General features: G+C 38.4%; 1 protein-coding gene across 1 annotated transcript in view; it reads right to left on the bottom strand.

The window, feature by feature from the left end:
- Positions 1-19,826, bottom strand: part of LOC124161472 (cadherin-86C) — an 83,326-nt gene extending 63,500 nt beyond the window's left edge. Inside the window, exons 1-6 of the mRNA XM_046537794.1 lie at positions 19,604-19,826; positions 17,052-17,302; positions 16,278-16,361; positions 15,048-15,173; positions 12,203-12,343; positions 11,428-11,551 (exon numbers count right to left, since the gene is read on the bottom strand). Of these exons, the coding sequence (XP_046393750.1) occupies positions 11,428-11,551; positions 12,203-12,343; positions 15,048-15,173; positions 16,278-16,361; positions 17,052-17,302; positions 19,604-19,823 (946 nt within the window). The 5' untranslated portion in view covers positions 19,824-19,826. The remainder of the gene's footprint in view (positions 1-11,427; positions 11,552-12,202; positions 12,344-15,047; positions 15,174-16,277; positions 16,362-17,051; positions 17,303-19,603) is intronic.
- Positions 19,827-21,313: the final 1,487 nt, after the last annotated feature.

Raw genomic sequence — 21,313 nt, 5'->3', positions numbered from 1 at the left:
GGTTTACCAGGCATCAACAATCACTTCCAGCCTTAGCAACCACGTCGAAATCCTGAATGAAATCGTACGTAAAAACGATATGAGTGTATCGCCATTTACTTTACATTGAAATTAAATGTCGATATAAAATGAAAACTATGGTTGCCATGGAGCCCCAATTATAAAGAAACATTTATATTGCCAGTCAGGTACTACCCTGAAAATTACGGACAGGTACAGTCAATAGCAAAGGAGAAAATGAGACCTATCGATATAAATTCATATCGATATATTTTCATAAGGCATCGTTACCCATCAAAATTATTTACATGTGTGCATAGAGTTTTTTTTCTTACCAAATTATTAAACTTTATATCCCCGTAACTATATAAATAACTCAGAAAAAGGGATATATCGAATGCACACTTCCATCGATGATACCATCGGCTTTAATCATCGGATCGGCTTGATTTAACTTTTATCGGATATAACACATTAAAAGTTGTATTAGGTATGATTTTCATATCCAAAACTTGATTAACACCAAAGTTATTAGCGATTTAAGCGTAACTAAGGAGATTAGTATCGATATAACTCGCACATGAATCGATCGAGTGAAATGGTCATCATTGCAAAAGTTGACCTTATTGATAAAAGTATTACCCTGAAAATTTCATTCATCTAGCTCGAATGGTTGATAAGATATTCAAGATTGTATGCTCCACAAAAAAATGGCGACAATGATTTTTCGCGTGCAGGATATTTTTCGGAATTTTATTATGAATTAACAAAGATGGTTACGGGAAAAGTAAGGTAGATCGTGAGGGTACGAAGTACCCTCTACGGTTTTTCTAGGAGATTCCAAATTTTCATATGGCACATGTCTCAAGGCCGAAATCCGAGTTTGAAAATTCGCCCATCACGACAATGTAAAATCGAAATCGTTTATTCCTCGGAATTGTTTCGACATTTGAAAATTCCTAGATAGCCAAAAAATCAAACAAAAAATCCTACACCTTATATTTCAAGGAATTCGTCCTACGATTATTTCAAGTTGGTCGAAAAAATTCCTAAACTTTTTCCATAAGAAAAGCATAGAAAACGTTAAAAAAATAATAAAAAATACTAAATATTAATTTGTCGCAATGACAACCGTACCGAAAAATCGACCAAAAAAACTACTTTATGTCCATAGAATATCATGTTCCTTGGACGTTTGAAAGTACAAAATTAAAGCGAAAAAGTTTTAGTTCCATAAGGCTCCCATGTTAATTCAAGTCGATATATCTCGAAAACCAATCGACTTTTTCAAGTTTTCAGATTTTTCCTCCCGATGAATTTTTTTTTTACTTTTACGTTCAATAAGCCAAATACCCACGCTTATCACAGTTTGGGCTGCGTAATTGTATCAATGAGTCAGTCAGTCAATCAATTTGCCATTATATATTAGCTTAATTAATTAATTAATTAATAACAATGGACTATCACAAACCCCCTTGTCATGGATAGGGACGGCATTCCTAGGCGGGACTCGAACCCGTGACCGGCAGGCGAGGACACTACCCCACGGCCTCCGAAGCGTGCCAAAATGGATTGGACTTGTTTTACATGGACTCAAATGGACTCGAAGCCAGTCATTTCGAGAAGAATAAGGATTCCTTTCCCTGATAAGGTCCCCAACAGCGAAAACGTAATTGTTGGCGCATATTTTTGGACTGTGCTGTGGATTTTACTCAAATGAACATCGATGGGCATCATTATAAGTGAATAATTTAACTTTTTATGATGTTTCTTGGAGTTTGGGTCAATTGAAACCAAGTTATAGCCAAAGTTTCGATTTATTTAAAATCATCCTCAGGGCTATGAAAGTGAAAACATGAACAATATAAAATACAAAGATGACAACGATATACAATATTTTTACATAAAAATGTTAAGGATGATTTTAAATAAATCGAAACGTTGGCTATAACTTGGTTTCAATTGACCTAAACTCCAAGAAACATCGTAAAAAGTTATTAAACAAGGTCAAGAGTAGAAGAGGAAAAGTAGTGAATATTTTAACCATTTTGGCCAAAATGAAATGACGTATACATACAATACACAGCACAAGAAGCATTGGGTATGCGATTAGTATCAGTTGAAGACAAGCATTACCATATTGCTAATATTACTAAACAAGATGAATTTAAAGGGTATAGCCGGTTAAGATGGCAAAAAGTACCCCAAGATTTTTTGAAAAATAAAAAACACACTCTTAAAATGCATCAAAAATTATGTGTTTCTCCAAAGTTTCAGGCCCTAACAATGGAAATCAACCCCCAAAGAAATTGAAAAACAATTTTTCGGTTTTTAAATAAAATCCAGTTTTTTATATTTTTATAATTTTTTGACCAAAAACTAAACTTTTGCATAAGTTTGAAATTTTCAAAATTAAATTTAAAATTTTAGGAAACTGTAGACACGTCGAAAAAATATATGTTACATCAAAGTGTTATAGTAATTTGTTTCAGATTTTTTAAATTAGTGGAATACTGTCAAAACACGAATAACTGCTTTGCGCCATTTGCATCTATGTATTCCAGGAGGATATTTGATTTGATTGTTGAGAACAACAACTGTTGATCAGTTTGCAATATTATTGATTAAGAATAAAGATTAACTTAAACAAGGCCTATCACACTTAGATTAATCGTAATTATTGGTTATAACCATAATGTTAAGCTTTAAGTTCGTCTTCAAGCTTAGAGAAATACAATGTCTGCCGAAAATGATTTTTTTCATATCTCCGGACTTTAATTAACCATATAATTATCGCCAGTATTCGAGAAAATGTACTGTGGTTAATTTCCAATGTCAGGGCCTGAAAATTTGGGGAAACACATATTTTTTATGCATTTTAAGAGTTTATTTTTTATTTTTCAAAACATCTGGGGGCACTTTTCACCATCTTAACCTGCCAGACCCTTTATCCTGCATGTTGAATCTATTTAGTTATACCAAATATCACCATCAAGCTAGCTCCAGTTTATGTCAGTTTCAGTTTTTCTGATCCTTAGAGTCTCATGGTCCGCACTATTGATTTCATACTTCTACAGCGCTCGGCAATCCACCAACTGATCCAGTCTATCCGGCCGTCCAACACGCATCCCACACTTACGCTAAGATCTCATCTGGGAATAAAATTTGTGATACATAGCGTTGAGGATGGATCCCGCTGAATTATAATACTTCAGCCCTAAATGATGGATTTTTATGCAATAACTGATCGGCCATCGAGAAATTCAAATAGATGGTATTGGTTTTTGTGGTGGCGTTGAAAGAGTGGTCCATTTTATCTATTTTAGTCGATAGTATCCTACGTTAAACTCCTGGTTTAGTTCCCAGTTCAAAAAATGGCACTGAGCCAAAAAAGCCAAAATGAGCCTAAAGGTTTCCTACAAATGGAGATATTCCGCATTTGCAATTTCGCAATGTGCAATTTGATTTATTTTAATAATAAATTAACGATTACTTCTATCATGGATGCGATATTTCCATAAAAGTATCCAAATCTATAGAATGGATTAATTTAATATTCATTTTGCGAATCCAATACTATTCATGGTTAATGGAATTCATTTTAATCAAAAAATATTTACAAATTTAGAGAGCTGCATCAATTTGTTTTGGGGGAGTCTACCTTTATTTAACTATTCAGTTTCATTATTATTATTTTAATGTCCAGGAAAACTTTAATCTTCTGATTAAAATATTAATTTCGCATTCGGAATCATGTTAATCAATTCATATAATCAATTAATGTTTGATCATATCCTTGAAGAAATTCATAGAGTAAAAGTCAAATATTAGTTTTAAAAAGTGGATATTTGCATCACCTATGATGACTTCGCAACATTCTACTACCACTACACGTGCAACTCTATTTGTCGCGAAAATGTTTTAATCTGCCGTACCATGCTTCGCATCTCGCCTTTAGTCTGGGCGCCGAAAAGGGTTCCATGGAATTCTCAGTGGATCACAGTGTCTACTCCGACCGCGCGGCGGAGATTTCGCCCTGGACCACAGCCCAGTGGAAGGGCCCTTCCTCCGTGGACCCAAACCACCAAGTCTCGCTCTCTTAGAGTAGAATATTCCCCCCTCCCTCCCTTTGAACGCCCCCCCCCTTCCCGCTAAGCCTTAAGCGAGGGGAAGGGACTAATTCCACCGCGCACCGAAGTCTAATCCTCTGCAGCCCTAACCCCTCTCTCTAATCCGTCCCTCCCTCCACTTAAAGCGCCTCTCCTCATTCTCTCTCTCTCCCTCACGCCATTTTCCCGTCTCAAACTGTCCCCACACTCAATAAAATCTCCTCCGCCAAACTAACCTCCTTCCTAACTTCTTAACTTCAAGGGAAAAGCGTTCCATCTCAGCTACTCCAGTTATCATATCAGCTCTCTCCTGAACTTGATTACCTAATGTTCTACCCTTCGGTATTATATGTATAAGCCTACACGATGGATCTCACCTACCGATAAAACTTTTTATCTACGCTCAAGGTGTCGTCTAAGAATAAAAAATGCCTCTTTTTGTACTTTTGCCACTTTCCTTAGGCTGTTCTGCCAACTATTTCTTTAAAAATTTGTCCATTGCTGTTTACTCGCCTTCCGACGTTTGCGAAAAAAAATTATTTTTGTGTCTACATTAGCATTCATTTTCTTTAACTCACCTGAGGTGGAGATTTTTTGCTTCTATTTTCATCTAAATGAGAATTTTATATTTTAAATGTGGTTTTTCAATTTTATTCCTATTTCAGGCCACAAGGGCGAGGAATACGATGTCAAAGACTACCCGTCCCAGGGCCCTTCGCAAACTGCCACGATGATTAGCGAGGCTAACTACAGTTTTGCATTAAAGGAAGCATTCCCAGGTATGTGCCTCTATCTGTATTATCCCTTTCGTTTCTTCTCTCATCTTTCCTGATTCAGCGCATGCTTTAAAATTTAAGAGAAACTATTTTGATATAAAAAACTCTCTACTAATGACATGCTTGTAATTGACCAAAATGTTGACCAGTTTATGAGATACAACGGGTGAAAATGAAATGACTTGTCTTCAGTATTGAGTTCGATCTAATGAAGTATGCAAAGTATTATCTGGCAGTTACATCTTCGGTGAATCAAATGATTTCTCGGATTTCAAGGCGAGTGAATTGTTATATTTTTCCGACTTTGCGAAACTTTACCAATAATTATAAATATCTAATTAAAGTCCCAAAATCTCTCAGTTTCACTGCCGGCACTGCTGCCAGCGTCTTCATGTCGAAGAAACAGTTTTCAGCAACAAATAACCGAAAGAACCGAAAGAATGGAGATTTTGGAACATCGACACAGCGGAGACCTACTTAGCCACATCTGCTTAAAGTTCAGGTAAATTGGTAGACGCATAGGGCAATTTTAAAGCTCAAGAATTACTTTGCAACGGTGATAAACTCGTTCTATGCTCATAGCGCAGACCATGACAGAATATCTCACGCTGCAGTAAATCTTTTCAAACTCTCGAACTTAAAACGAATCCACAATCTATGATTGCATTGAAATAATATAATGTTTAAAAATTGAAAATGTTTGCATTCAAGACTATCCGCCATAATAGTTCCTTGCTGCAATAATTTCTGTGAATGGAAGTGACGCCACCACAGGACATATGACTACTGCCTGTTTACTCTTTCTGCCGCGTTATTTTGGCGGCGCCAAGTCCGCAGCGGTGAGGTTTTTTTTATTTCATCGGTTCTCTCGTCCGCTCTTCATTGAGCCTTCGACAGCCTGCTGTGGCACGACTCCCGTGATAAATTATTCTTGCGATGGATACGTGGTCGAGGCTTGAGAAAAGCATCCATCTGCATGGGCCTAACTTCAATTATTGAGGCTGCAGGTGAGAAATCATATCGCCCAAACAGTGGCGACTCGTGAGTCAAATGTTGGGGAGGTCAAAATTTCACTTCACAGACAGGAGAGTCACACTTCACCGGGGGGGGTCAAAAGTTTTTAATATTTTGAATATTTTAGTGAGTTTTTAAGGCTCTCTAGGTATTGAATTTGTTTAATGTAAAATAATATAATTTTAATATTATAATAATAAAATTTAAACCAAAACAAGGTATTCTGCGACACTGCAGCATCAAGTAGACGCCAGATTATAATGCCGCCAGCCGTAGCGGCGATGTAATCTCTCTGGATACTTCGCTCTGCGCATGCTCGGACGGCGTCCCAATACTTCCATAAGGCACAAGCTTAGACGCGTCGCAGCACCAGCAGCCCCCATTACTACCACTCTTCATATAACTGCATGGTGATAGATTGGGACGTTCTGGCCAGCGCCCCGCGGCTACAAATGCGAACTTCTCGCGCTATTTTTGCGTGTTTTTCTTAAAATTTCAATTTATGCGATTAAAAAAACACATTGGTTAGTTAGATGTACAATTATAATTGAATGGGTATTTACTTTTTTCCCTTTTTCAAATCTTTGGGTGGGTGGCGTCATAGAGTCCTTATGGGTAGGCCGCCACTGCGCCCAGAATGACACCATGAAATCAAGGAGGCTAATGGAAATAAGTTCTAGAATTTTTAAGTGATGATGGAATCGAGCTTGTAGCCCCTTCCCAATGAGCGGACGACAAAACTTTCGAGCACCGTTGTCCACTCAACGTCCTCAGGAGCGGCTCTCGCCCCGGGCAGATCGTAGAGACGATGGAATTGATGTCACCGTTTTTTGCTGATGGCGTTTTAACAAATTTTCATCGCAAAGATCTCGAGTCATGGCTCATAGCGGAATGTAAAATCTCACCGAATCTAATTCCTTAACTTTTATCTACCAACCTGCCAAATTTCATTATAATGGCGGCCTCTTCATTCGCTTATGTTCCTTGTCAGGTCTGAAATTAACAAACGTCTTCATTTGAATAATTAACCCTCATTAATATCCTTAATCATTTATTATATTGATCTCACTCGAGGCCTCGCTTTTCCATTCTTCACGCACAGACCTCGTGAAAGCTTACGTCCTTTAAATGCGCAAGGCAGAGGAAGGATGCGAAACGGTTGAAGGGAAATAACGAAGAGGAAATTTAGTGGATAGGGCCAACATAGAGCCAAAGAGTTTCAATGGAATTCCAAACCACAATAACAAATGAGCGTGGTAGTCCAGCTTCAAGTATTTTAATGACACTTTGCCGCCTTCCTGACGCCAGCTCCAGCCTCCAATGTTTCTCACGCGGACGATGAAACGTCCGCGTGAGAAAAATTGGAAGATGTTGGTGTGCTGATTTAAATATGATTTCACTCTCAAAAATAGTTCATTCAAACATCCCATCCAATTCCTTGCTTCTAGTAATGGCTGCTTCTAGTAATAGTAAAACTATCTTGCCATTTAAAGCGATCCATGCGATGATATACTGCTTCTCGGGAAAGCAAATGTAATTATTCTCTCTTCACCTAGTATGCAAAAGAGTCATATGAGGCGTATGTAATCATCCTACTCACTACGCATTGGAGAGACGAGAATGTCGCACTACGTATATGCAGCCAAAACATCGACTCGATAAGTGCAACTGTCAGCAAAAACGCAAACGCAAATATGTCGTCAATTCAAGTCTCGTGAAAACCAAAAATATTATATTATGATACATTTTTTGGCTGTGTGAGTGTGAAATGCTACCACCAGAAGCGCTTACTTCGGTTTGGACGGAGGGTTGAATTGGCGGAGGGAAGCGGTAAAAGAATCATCCCCTTTTCCAACCCCCTCCCGCGTTTTCATTTCCAAACGCTCCGTCAACTTGGCGTCACGGATTTAATTCAATGTATAATCTAATGATCCACCCAAAGGAGAGAGTGGTACTCGCAGACCTTCCTCCAAACTCGCTCCTTTATCCAGCCGCAAACTTTAAATCAATTTTCCCCGTCATCCTTGCGATCTATCGCCGCTCAAACTCCTTAATAGGTCGTTCATTTTGGTGTTATTGGTTAAATCCTGATTTAAAAATGAAATTTATATCCAATAAAGCAAGTGGTAAATAGTCAGTTTCATTGCCAAATTAGTACGTTTGGTAGAATGCAAAAATATAGTAGAAAATGTTACGGCCATGGAATTCTGTAACATATTTAAGCATTAAACATTGAGAACAAAGAAATAGTTAACGATTTGAGGTGTCTCTATGTGCGATTAAGCTAAGAGTCACAGCATAATAAATAAAATGTCGCGGCGTTAGAAATACCTAATGTACTCCAATAAAATCGACATGGATTACGTATGTTTTCATTCCTTAAAAATGATGGCTATATGCCTCCCTTGACTTTATCCGGATGAGTACGAACTACTTCCCCTTCGATGTCTAATTACACTATAAACACGTAATTTGAGGAATGTTGGAGCCAAATTTGTGTTTCCTCGGTTCAGACCTCTTAAAGCAACACAGGATAAAATACTGATTAACCCAGTCAAACGTTAATACAATCGCGAAAAGTTTATGTAATGCCATCTGATGTAACCACAACGCACTTGCTGGACTTAGTTGCAGTTCAAAATACCTCTTGTTTAGGATACCTGTTGGACCGAATACGCCGCAAGTGTACAGTGCAGACATGAACAGGGAGTTTTAGAGAACTGTTCATCTTCGAACCGGTTCATTTCTGGGAGCAGTTCATTTTGGCATTTCGGTTCTTTTTGACCCATCTCTAATAGTTTCGGTTTTAATACATCCGTATCTTTACGCAATACGCATACACTGTACGTAAAATGGGAAACGTAGGTTCACGGGGCAACACCAAAGAAACAATGGTAATCTTTTTACATTATGCCTTGAATATGCATATTATACCTTCCTGAAGTCATATATATTTTAAGACCCTTTAAGGGGATGTAGGGTAGACCGGGTCACGTTTACGCGTATTGTTTTCATGTGGTTTTGAAGCTGTATTGTCGTAATAATGGTGGTGATTTTCAATTTAAATGTATTATGAGATAAAAGATTGCACAAAATCGGCCTTGATTTATAATTTACAGCAAAACTATTGAACCTATTCAGCATTCCCGTCTTTCAATGCGTTGCATTAATTTTTTATTTTGCTGTCTCGGGTAATTTGCAGCGCCTCTATTTCCGTCACTGCCAAAATATCCCCCACTTATCTCCTTTGTCTTCTCTTTGGGATTTCAGGAAACTTAGTAAACTCAATGCCACTCTATGACTTTTGGATCAACCCCATGATATTTATTTTTCTGAATTACAGAGAAGCATTTTACAAATCTCAAAATATTTTCTTGGCTATGACTGGTTTCACGTGAGAAGTATTACTTAGCGGAAATTCTACTAAATTTTAATGGGTGCAACAGGTTTCATGAAAGAAGCCTATTAAAGTGGAATTTTTCATAAATCCGGTGGTTGCGTGCATTTAAATGGGTACTCGAGCTTATGAGAGAGGTAATGAGCTCGAGTACTTCTCGAGCCCTTTGCGACGGAAACTCTACGACTCTACGGCCTAGTAGTACGTATTAGGCATACGTTGATGACGCCACGAACTCATGCTGCGCGGGTCCGTAGCTTCTCCGCCAATCCTCGGCCTCTTCGCGCATGGGCCTCGCGCGGTTTGTTGCTGTTTACACTCTTGTGAGCGATTCCTTACCTCATTGCTAGGTTCTCTCTGGACGAGTAAATTACTCGGAATTGTATTGACGTCACGAACTTATAAAAAGAGGGTGACAACCTTTGCTTTTAATTTCAAACTGACGAGAAAATGAATGTATGATAAATACTGTCTTTATTCGTAACCTATCCGAGTTTTTTTATGAATTCCGATTTATGGTCCGAGAAAAACCATATGGTGGCATGTTTGCTAAGCTTTACTTTTTTTGTGATGACGAAGACTCTTCCATCAGGGATCACACAACCCTGTCGGAAATCTTTATGATCCAAAAGTATCCGCTGTCATTATTCCCTCATTTTTACATAAAAAAAACTCTTCGCATCACTACATTTTTGCTATAAATATTATATTGAGTGGACGACGGAATGTATAATGGACACACTATCCCATATTTTGAATTTTGATCTGTATTTAAGGGAACGCAGTAAACCTCGTGGAGGGAGCGGCAACGATGGAGATGAAGCATTTAAACCAAATGGAAACCCACGAACTGTTTGGGCAGTAAACATGGTTGAAAAAATCTGTAACTGACCGTGAGCATGTCAAATAATGTCTCTTGTTTTTCGTATAGTGGAGTGAGGGGACTTGTACTTAGAAAGGTGAGGGAACATTCCAGGCGTAGTGGACTCGCGAATGAATTGCGTGTCGTGAAATTTGAATATTGCTTTTCCTTTTCGCAATTCAAGTAAAGTGACGTTGACGTGAGGTGAAAGACAAAAGAAGGGTACTCCCGTGAAACAACCTCCTAAATTAACCTAGATACAGTTACGCAGAAATTAGTAAAGGAGAATGTTGATTAACGAAAAGCGTTCCATAGATTTCCCATCGAGCGATGCTTCGTAATTATGCACACACTTCGATAAACATCTTGTTGGCTTGTTAATCATTAGGATGTGTTCTCCTTGTGCTTTAAAATAAGCTTCATCCGAAAACCGAGTATAGGGTGTTCCTCGGAATATAGGATCTGATCTTTTCGTCATTCTTTCATTTCCCTCGTCTGTTCATTTACCTAAATTACTATTATCAGCTCATCAATTACTATTTTTAGCTTATTATTGCTCAGCAAAACAGATTTTGTTTTCCATTCCTACCTTTTCAGTCGTCACTCTTCCCTATGTGCTTATAATTCGTCTATTACCTCATATAATCTTACTAGCCTCTTTTCCCTCTTCCCCCGCAGATATCCCAATTAATGGTTACTACATTCTCTTTTGGATTTCACTTGAGCAATATTTTTTTAAGATCAATCTCATCGTCTTTCTTCTTCTCCCCTCGCATATCCTATTGACTTTAGAGTATATAAGGAGTTAACTTCAATGGATTTGTGCCTTGATAATGACCATAATAATAGGTTATGAGGTGTAAGTGTGAAATTCATTAAGTGTATTTCCTTTTCTTTATCGCCATTGTACTCAGTAAACAAGCAAAATTTTAACAATATTCAGCAAGTGTGTTAGTATAAATCCATTTTCTTTATGCCCCAATGTTAAGAAACCAAATTGTGTTTGGTTTCCTTCCGAGAATAGCGTTTTGTTCCCGTTCGTAATAGTTTTCACTTCGGTGTAATTCTATAAGCCTGATCTTATCCTCTGGTTCAATTCCATGACCAATATTTAGTATGATTCACGCATATTAGAATATACCTATCAAATATTTATGAAAATGCAACAAAAGATATTAAAATGTATAGATATGCAAATACAAAGGCATATTAAATTAAGGAACATAGTATGCTCCATCGGGTATTATCTCTTGCTCCGCGTATACTGACCAGTGGTTTCGTCCATTCGGAAGAAGGGCGTGAAGGGATTACCGCTGGACAGGAGGCCGTAGCGAACACTTCGAGGGGCTCCTCTGTCGCCGTCCTCCGCTTGAACCCTCAGGATCACGTTACCCTGAAATGCAACATCATTTATCCCAGTTGATAAAGTCTTCAAAGAGGAAATCAGCCGGATAAGGATGGACATTGCTGCCAATGTTTCGATGGCCTTCCCTGCCATCGTCTTCAGGACTTCATCGTCTTCATTCGCCCTGACGAAGACGATGGCAGAGAAGGCCATTGAAACGTTGGCAGCAATGTCCATCCTTATCCGGCTGATTTCCTCTTTGAAGACTTTATCGAAAGCATTCGCCGGGAAAGCACCAAATCCTTCTTCATCATTTATTTACCCCTGCATTTATGAACATCTCATGCATGAAAATGGATGACTGCGTACCAAAGATCAATAAATAGATTCTTTCGCGGCTCATGATGGTAATTAGACATACACGCGTACCGATATAAATGAATTAGTCAATTCAATGTGTTTTTAATCAATAAAAAAATATTTTTGAATTCCGCTTAAATTTTGAATGAGGTATGTTGAAAATAGTTTTATGTAGTTTAAACGAGGTAGAGGAAGAAATATAACAGGGCTTTTGGATAGAATGAATGGAGAATTGAGAATTGAAAAGGGAAGTCCGTGTGGGGAGGGGGGACAGGCAGAGGTTTTCATCAAAATGGTCTACGTTAACGAGGGGAAGGGATTAAATTAATTCCACCTTACCGGGACGAGCGAGGCATTGAGTCTGGTCGCTGGTGGCGCCACGAGGAATCTGGGTGGAGTGTCTTGGACGTCAACTACGGCCACTTCGAGTCGGAGGCCAGCCACGTTACGTGTGTCCATCTCTGGGTCCACGTAAGGGTCCTTATCATGCGGAGATGATAAAAGAGAGATACAGAGAGATATGGGTGCAACCGATTCAACAAAATATTTTAGAAAATACAATAATCAAAAAAGTAAACCTGCGTAAATTCATATTCAACTTTTATATCATTGTTTATAAGGTCATATACTGCTTACGAATGCAGATAATTTGATTAAGCCTGGAGTAATCAATCCTTGGTAAAGCACAAATGCAAATATGCTAGCTAACTTACCATTATCGCGCTAGGAGGAATTATGAATGCGATCACAGTTAATGGCGGGGCCAACGTTGATAACCCAACTTTTGAATTATCACTGGGAATGGATACAGTTAACGAAGCGAATAGTAATAAACTGGTTTACCCCTAAACTCCTCCTTCTTCATGAGCATTTAAGTAAATTGATTAAAATTTCCAATAAAAATGACAACATCAAAAGTAATTCTATGGTCGTAGCTCGCCAATCGAACTGAACACATTTATCACATTATCTGTGTATTTGCCATTTTAATTGCCTAGGCCTTATTTGCAGACGCCGATTGGCGCCATTGCATTTTCTATTTCTTCTGAGAAATCGTTTGATTCGGAGTTAGCATGCTGGGAATCCTGCCTGCATCGTTGCCATAGTTCCCTTATGCCCTGATCATACAACGTACATTCGTGCGTGAATAATCCTCCTACGTGCGTTCCCACGATATCTAAATTACTACCGTAGAGCTGTGATGCCCTCAACGGAGTATATTACAGATAACAATTGACGACCACATTCCGGCGAGCGAATTCCGGGTTTTAGAGCGTGATAAGAGCATCTTCATGCATTCACGTTGCGATTGGTAGCTGTAATTCCGCCGTTCACCCCAACTGTGAAGGAATATGATTTTACATCACATAATGGTACCTTCCTCTAGATTTACTTGATGTTTCTAACGCAAGGAGGTTGTAAATATATTGGAGGGGGCACCACTGGTTTCGAGCGTGGAGCGAAGTGTGGCCGGAATGGGGGTGCTTGGGAAGGATAAGCCTTTGACCAAAACATTGACAACCCCATAAGGGTCAATGTTTACTATTTGGTGAACTTTTCTATCATAACTCGTCAATACATTAAAATAAACTATGGAACGCACAATTTAAACCTTTGTGTCTTACTTAATGGGTGGGCTTCGCGAAGTTGTGACTCAAACATCTTTTCCCAGGGAAAAATTATTATCAACCACCACGGTTATATTCTACACCAAGCTCAGCTGAAAATAAAATTTTACGAGAGTAAAATAGTTATTTACCTGCACTTATGCTGGTATTGAATTTTATTATTGTCAACGTAAATTAACAAATACAAATATAGTATATTTTCAAGGATATCCCCATTAGTATAGTGGCTTACAGAAACAGAGTTTTTACATTAATGGAAGTAAAGCCAACGGTGAGAAAAACCTATGAGAATCATCGGCGAAATACTAATGATTATGGTAGCATTTTTCACTTAATTTAGTTCATTTTTAGAACAAATCTTAGCCACCTCTAAGTATAATATCAGTCGGAGACCGAGTCCAAAAATTGTCAAACTAAGATGGCTGGACTTTGACGACGCCAAAAAATCGGAAACAGCGCCTCCGGACCTCCTCGTGCGAAATGATTATCGAGTGTCACTTGCATTTCGCTTTTCTGGTTTGGACCTCGGCGAAAGCGGTTACCATCGTACATACAATGGCAGGGTTTGAAGCTACGAGTAATGCGCGATATATGCGTTCACATGACGGTTTGGCCTACGCATGTAAAGACGCGCCTAAGGATCAACGTCATGTAAACGAGGTATTTGAATTCTTTATTCTCATAATTTTTGGCCACTTAATATCGATTCTCGCTGCTAGAAGGATATAGGGCGTTTTCTAATGTGCCAACAATCAATTTATATTTTATTTTTAGTTGATCGAGAATCATGGATATTGATCTCGACACTTGTGAAATCCTACCGACGAAGGAGACATCTACCAGTCGTAGCCACTTTAACGACTTAGGCACGGGCCTCTACTTTATTTCGATTGTCATTGTTTTTTATTGCTGCGGTGTACACCAGATGTCTCATCACCTTCGCAAATTGTTTGTAAAATCTCCTATGAGTTGAGGGCTATCCTTGACTTCCAAGTGGAATCAAAATCTAGTAAATTTCATTGCGGTCGACTAAACAGCTATATTGGTATAGATTTTCCATTGCGATCTCAAACTGATCTTATGAAATGAAACTGTATCATACCCACGAAATTAATGAAATCCATTCTGAATTTCTGCATGTTTTATTTTCATTTCCGAGTAATCTTGATGACATCAATTTCCCATTCTGGTCTTTCTTTTCCCAAATACAAAGCTTTTCATGTTTACATGACGACAGACACACGAATAAACCTTTGCAAGTGCCAAATATCAGATCATTTAGCTGAAGCCATTTGCAAATACACTCTGCTGGAAATTGCGTATTTACTGAAGCCTTGGATTGATGGATGACCAAAGATCTTGAGATTCAGGTTTTTGACTGCATCATAAATATTGTTTTTATACGTAAAAATAACATTTTTTCTATATTAATGGAAAGAAGTTTGTATTTTGTTATAAAATTTCACCGGAAAAAATTAATAATCAATGCATCAAAAATGGAATGCGTATTAACGTGATAAGTGTTGAGTTTATTCAAAACTGAGTTAGGTACTTACCGTGGCTAAGACCTGTATTCTGTGCACCGCTTGGTTTTCGAAGTCGAGCGGTTTCACCAAGACGATGGACGCGTTGACTGTCTCGGGGGAAGCCAGCGAATGCTTCACGTCGAAATGATCAGATCCCTGGAAAACAAAACACAGTTTGGTTTGTTCACGACGACGCAGTTCGAATTGAGACACGGAAAGTGTATTTAAAAGCATACATGTGGCATGTGACGCTCTACAGATAAGAAAATTGGACAATTTGAAAAGCTGGCCAGAAAAAATACTTGGATCCGATGAATATCAGGTGCTGGGGGCGGGTATTGAGTACCAAATGGACGGATAAAGTAAGGGACAGAGAGAAGAATAAATAATAGGAGAATAAGAAATGTGACGCAGCAGAGAAAGAGCTAACGGTGGATAGGCAATGTCATATCAGCCATGGCAGTTAATTGAAGAATAAAATGAAGGAATAAACTGCAGGTAAAGTCCTTCGAGGAAGACCTTGAGATTGAGATACGGTGGAGTCCCACTAATCTGAACTAATTGGGATCGAACCCTGTTCTAATCACTCAATTGATCGAATTGGCCGAAATAATAGTAAAAACCTGTTTAAAATTGAATAACGAATCATAGCCGCACGCAGTGCATAGGATCGCTTCTGGACAAGACTCCCTTTGAGCGACAACAAACTCACAGTGCTAACTCATGTTGAGGCGCGTCTGCCATTTCGTGCAGTCGTCACTCCACATGACTATTTTTTACTTTAAATACAGAATTGAATATTCCTCGTAGTTTATATTTTATATTGTAAACTATAATTTAAACTTTGTACATAAAGGAATCATTTTACTATGTTTAGCGTCTAAATATTAAAGAAAAGAAAACTGCTCTGTAAACAAAAAAGGTTAATTCTCTTTGGAAAAAAACTCCGCCTCGGATCTGTTCAGGGTAAGCGGATCTATCCGAATTAAGTGGATGTTCGTATTAAAAATGTTTAGATTACTGGGATTTCACTTAACATGGGACGGGTGGAGATGGACATAAGAGCATCAGGGAAGTAAAGGAAGGAACTAGCTTCTTTGTAATAAGAGAGTTGGCGGGATGCAGTGTACACCACGATAATTATGGACTCGGATATTGGCAGTTCTTGCATTTAATAAATAAGTTTTAATTCACTGATAATTATGCTAAATTTGTTTATGTATCAATGTTCTTAGCCTATAGAATGGAATTTGCACTTACCCAAATCTCCAGATGAACGTGTCTTGCGTTCTTGGGGTTTTTCCTCGCGATAATGTAATCCAACACTGATCCTATTTCGGCGTCCTGCAAATAAAACGAGCGGGAGTGATGACGCTTTTTATGTAGCTCGTGCAAGCAGCACAACAAAGTCATTTGGGTGATAACTGACATTGAATAAATGTAACCGCGTCACCGGTAACTATTTCATTTCATATACTTTTCAATTATAGCCGCTTCATTGAAACAAATATAACTTTCAGCATGCTCATTGACTTGTGATGGATACTTCCGGCAGGTGTGACGGAAAATTCGGCTTAACAAAGGAATTAAATTTACGTAACAAGGAAACGAATCAAATAATTCGCCGATGAAAGCATAAATATACCAGTTAACCTAACCTTCTTAAAGCCGAAATAATGGCTTTGATGTCGTAATTGTTCAAGTTAGTAATCACGCAGCAAGAACACTCTTGAATAAAACTCAGGATAACTCATAGAAATAATAGTTAAGACAATAGGAGTAAATTTTAAAAGGCAGCATGTTTACATACCAAAAAAATTATTCAGCAGAATTTTTCTCTAAGATGTTACATTTTATCGCCTTTGGCATTTCTCGCCAGTGTCACCCCAAGTAGGTGGCACCAATAGGGTTAATATTTCAGTTTCATCTGCTTGGGTACCCGGATGTGCTTATGTCTGAGAAAAGTTGGGTGCACGCCAAAGGGTTCAATGTGAAAATCATAGCGTTGTGGAATGGACACCGCAGTTGACACACCTCTGGAGCGAAGATGACGCCCGGGTATCTCGGGAATGCGGCGGTCCGTGCAGCCGTGGCGGCGGGTGCAGTGCCCTTGATGGTGCAGTCCACGACGGTGGAGTCCCCGCTCGAGTCGGTCACGCTGATCCGAAAGTTGACCTTCATGCCGTCGCGCAACTGCCGCTTCAAGTGCACGTTGGCCGAACAGTGCGTCTTGTTGCGCGAGCACGGCAGGTCACGAATGATCACGATGGCACGACCCGTCGCGTCTGCACGGAAGGAGAAAAGAATCACAATTTCAGGCCCCTTTGCGCTGATTACGGAAATGAGAAAGTGCCAAGGAGATGGAGATAGAGTGAATAATCGGAATGGAATAAGACGGAACAGCTTAATCAGCCACATCACGAGGCATTATTAATTAGTGAAGGTCATTTATACACTGGATTTCCCCTCTAATGCAACTGCACATACATAGAACAAGTTTTGCACAAGCAATAGAAATATAACTTGCAAAATATCTTCCTTTGGCAATTAGGAGAAAAAATATGACAACGAAATAAAATTACACGCAGTAAATAATGAGAACATACAGTAATAATCAGGAGAAAGAAAAACATCAGACAAAAATTTCACCGTTAATTTGTAATTACATACCATAAAAATTAATTTAATTTATTAACGTTAGTGCTCGCTTAGGTAATAATTAAATATTTTCCCTTTAAAAAATAGACAGGGAAGATGAATATTGATTGTAGATAACGACAGAGAATTTCAGAGATTACAACCAGAGAAAAGGGTATGTTCTACGAATTTATTTTTTAATCGAATAAAAATACTTTTATTAGTTTTATTATAAATAGGGGAGGCATAGGATTTTAGTATGTAACAGCTTATTAAAGTGAAAAAGAATCAGTCAAATCCAAATATGAGGGTGAAATTGTAGCTTAATTTGTAGTTATATACGTTTTTTCTAGAATGCATTTTTATGATAAAGTGCGGAAACGTTTGATTCTGCTGAGTTATTACCTTACTGGTTCTTTGTAATAGCTTCAAAAATGTACTAATTATATGCTATAATGACAACATATATGTGTACCCTTGATAAATACAAATTGTCAAGCATTTTAGGTAGTTGATAATCATGTATTAAACCATAAAAAATCGGCTCTTTGCTTTAAACCTTTCGTATTTGGAAATAAATTAAGTTTGTTGAGAAAAACCATCTCTCGGTGTGAATATGTTTTTTTTAATTAATTTTTTCTGTACAAAGGATTTTAAAAAGATTTAGGAAATATCCTATCGATTCTTCAAATAGGCGAAACGAATTTGAAAATTTGTAAAATCTTATAAAAAAATTCTAAAATGAATGTTTCACCTTTCTGGTAATGGAAGTCTGTAGCCTATTAATATACTCTCTGCATAGAATTTGCGTGGTTGTAATGGAAGTATATGCATGCCTGCATAACCGTGTCACTCGTTTGATGTTGCAGGATTTGTATTCTCCCCTGTGAATTCACAAAGGTAGGGATAATTTCGCCTGCCTTGGCCGATAGATGTATCTGTGGAACTCCTTCCACTGTCTCTTGCCCCGGACTCAACGAATAGGATGCCGCTTGTGGTGGCTGTGTCCCAGGCAGAGGGGGGGGGGGGGGTCACCTCTCTCGTCACTGTATCGGTTTTCCGTCGTAATCGAATTCCTTTCGGGTCGGCAGGGGCAATTCATCAGGCAGGTTAGGTCGAAGGGGTGACGCCGCTTCACTCATTAGGATGCGTCGCCGAGGCTAAATATTACTCCCCACACCATGCTTTGTTTTATAAAAGAATCGGTAAAATCATTTGAGGCAGGACTACGCATCGCTATAATAACAATATTACAGAATAATATATGCATAGAATTGCTGACCCCGTTGGCTACGGGAATCATTCGCTCACCTGCCAATATTATTGTCGCGGGTTCGATTCCTGCCTTGGTAGGTTTTCCGTCCTCAGTGCATGAGTGATTACGATCGCCCCCCGTTTTTTTTCGTTGAATTCCCCTCCTATCAAGGCCTTACGCGCGCTGTGTTTGGAACTATGAAGATCATAAAAAATGAGCTTTGTTAGTAATTGAATTAGCAAAAAACGAAGGTGATTTTTTTCAACTACCAATTCAGCCATGCAATTAGCAAATAGGATATGGAAAAGATATGCTTGCGAAGAGTTTCCGGTTGAGAGGCTGGGGTTGGACACTGCTGCGAATACTCCCGTTCCAGCAATCCAACACTAGTAGCCATTTGTTTCGTACCTGTGACGTGATCCCTAACGTTAAGGCCATTGGAGATTACTTTTCTCTTTCATATCTCTTTAGTCATCGTCTCCGTCGGACCAAGAAGCATATTGATGTTCTAATGCAATGCGTTCCGTGCTGCTTGTAATGACATCTGTTTTCCTCAGCTCAAGCAATGTTTGCCCAGCGCATAGGCTCCGAGTATCTAGCGGCTCCAAGCCTGATTCGTTTAAACTTATTGGCATTCCGTTGGCTATCATTTGCCGTATGTTATCGTTGGATGCTTTAGGATAGATACACTTACCGTGCGTATCGAAGTGGAGTGGGTAGTCGAAGTCTGAGTCGGTGGCCCTGAGGCGATAGATGACAGTTCCGACGGGCACGTCGCTAGGCACCAGAAGGATCCTCATCTTGGCGGTGACGTGAAACAGCGGCAGGTTGGCGGAGGCGGGCAGGGCGTGGAGGAGGAGGGCGAGGAGGAGGAAGTGCCACGCCAATCGCCTCCGCCACGCCACGGATCGCATCCTCGCCACCTGAAAGGCCAACATGGAGAGGGGGAATGCATCCAATCTGATTATATTGATACGCCACAATATGGACCAGATATGGAAGCAATTCCACGCATATTACTGCGACACATTTTCATGGGAAACGTTCCGCAGTGAAGATAATTTTGTAAATCTATTATTTAGAAAAATTATCCTATTACTCGTAGAAAGTCCCGTAGATATCAAAGGGGGGGATATAAGTGAGGCGTCTGTTCGTTATTGTTCCACAGAAACAGATAAGAGATAATTTTAATGCAAATTTAACTATTTTCAAGGAATTTATCCCGTTTGAAGTTTTAAGATCCTTATCTGAAAGTTTCTTAACTTATTTGAGTTTATTATTCAATCTCTTGCCCATCAATCGAAGTTTATCTTAGATGAATCTTAGGCTCTTAGCTTAATTCAATTCTCATACTTAAAAGCTTATTAAATACAACAACATAGTAAATGGATTTATTAGTTGTAATAACTTAAAGTAATTCTTAATAATTATGTACTCGAGGAATGCATTGGTCACTCTTACTTTTGGGTGGTTCCCCACATGCTAACATGTTTTCTTTTAAAATCATCAACTTGCGATGCAGAATTTGGAAAATTTATTGAAAGTGGTAAGATTTTAAATTCTTGTATTTTCCATTGACAAACATTTTAGCAGAAGATAATAGCATAATGTAGCATTTTAGATAAAAATATAATTTCAACTTTCAAATGTCTTTTTTGAGTGAATTAGAAATATTCACCCATTTGATAGTGATTGAAAAACGTATTGAGCTCATAGGAAACAGTGAAATATGTTGAAAATTTCATTTATTCACTCATCCGTTAAAAAATTTCCTGTACATCAATATTGAATGAAAACTTAAAAAAAAATTTAAAGGGCTGTACTGAACGCGATGCATCTTAAATGAAACTCCTGGAATGGAATTTGTGTTCCTTGAGGGAGAGTTATTATTGAACAGACACAGACTGACAGACAAAACACTACTCGTCTTTAAAGCGACTTTTAACCATTCGAATTTTCCCTAACTAGTTTTTATTCAACACGCATGCACCACCTATGTTTATTCAATCAGAATGATACTTTGACTATCGACAACAACTCCTTTTGAGTATTTTCCAAATAGGTATTCATTAACCAAAGTCGTTGTCTTTGTCGATTAAAATAGGTACAATTAAATATTTATAATTTCCCCAAATACTTTCCATTCACTACAGACAGAAAATATAACTATTTCAGTCATTGCGTTCCTCCGTGATCGGAAACTATGTTGATCCTCATTCATCTCCTCTTCTATTTGCGATAAAATTTTGTTAACCATTCATTCTTTCCATCAAATTTTCACATAGAAGTATGTGATCTTACAAGAACCTCATTAATTTTTACAGTATTCTGTATCCTTCATATAGATCATAAGTGAATGATCTTTCGCAGTTTTGCCAGCAACAGTTTAAAGACTTGAATAGTT

The sequence above is a fragment of the Ischnura elegans genome, chromosome 6 (genome assembly GCF_921293095.1).
Source record: "Ischnura elegans chromosome 6, ioIscEleg1.1, whole genome shotgun sequence".
NCBI classification, from domain to species: domain Eukaryota; kingdom Metazoa; phylum Arthropoda; class Insecta; order Odonata; family Coenagrionidae; genus Ischnura; species Ischnura elegans.
The sequence above is the reverse complement of the archived record's forward strand: the minus strand, read 5'-3'. Positions and strand labels throughout refer to the sequence as shown.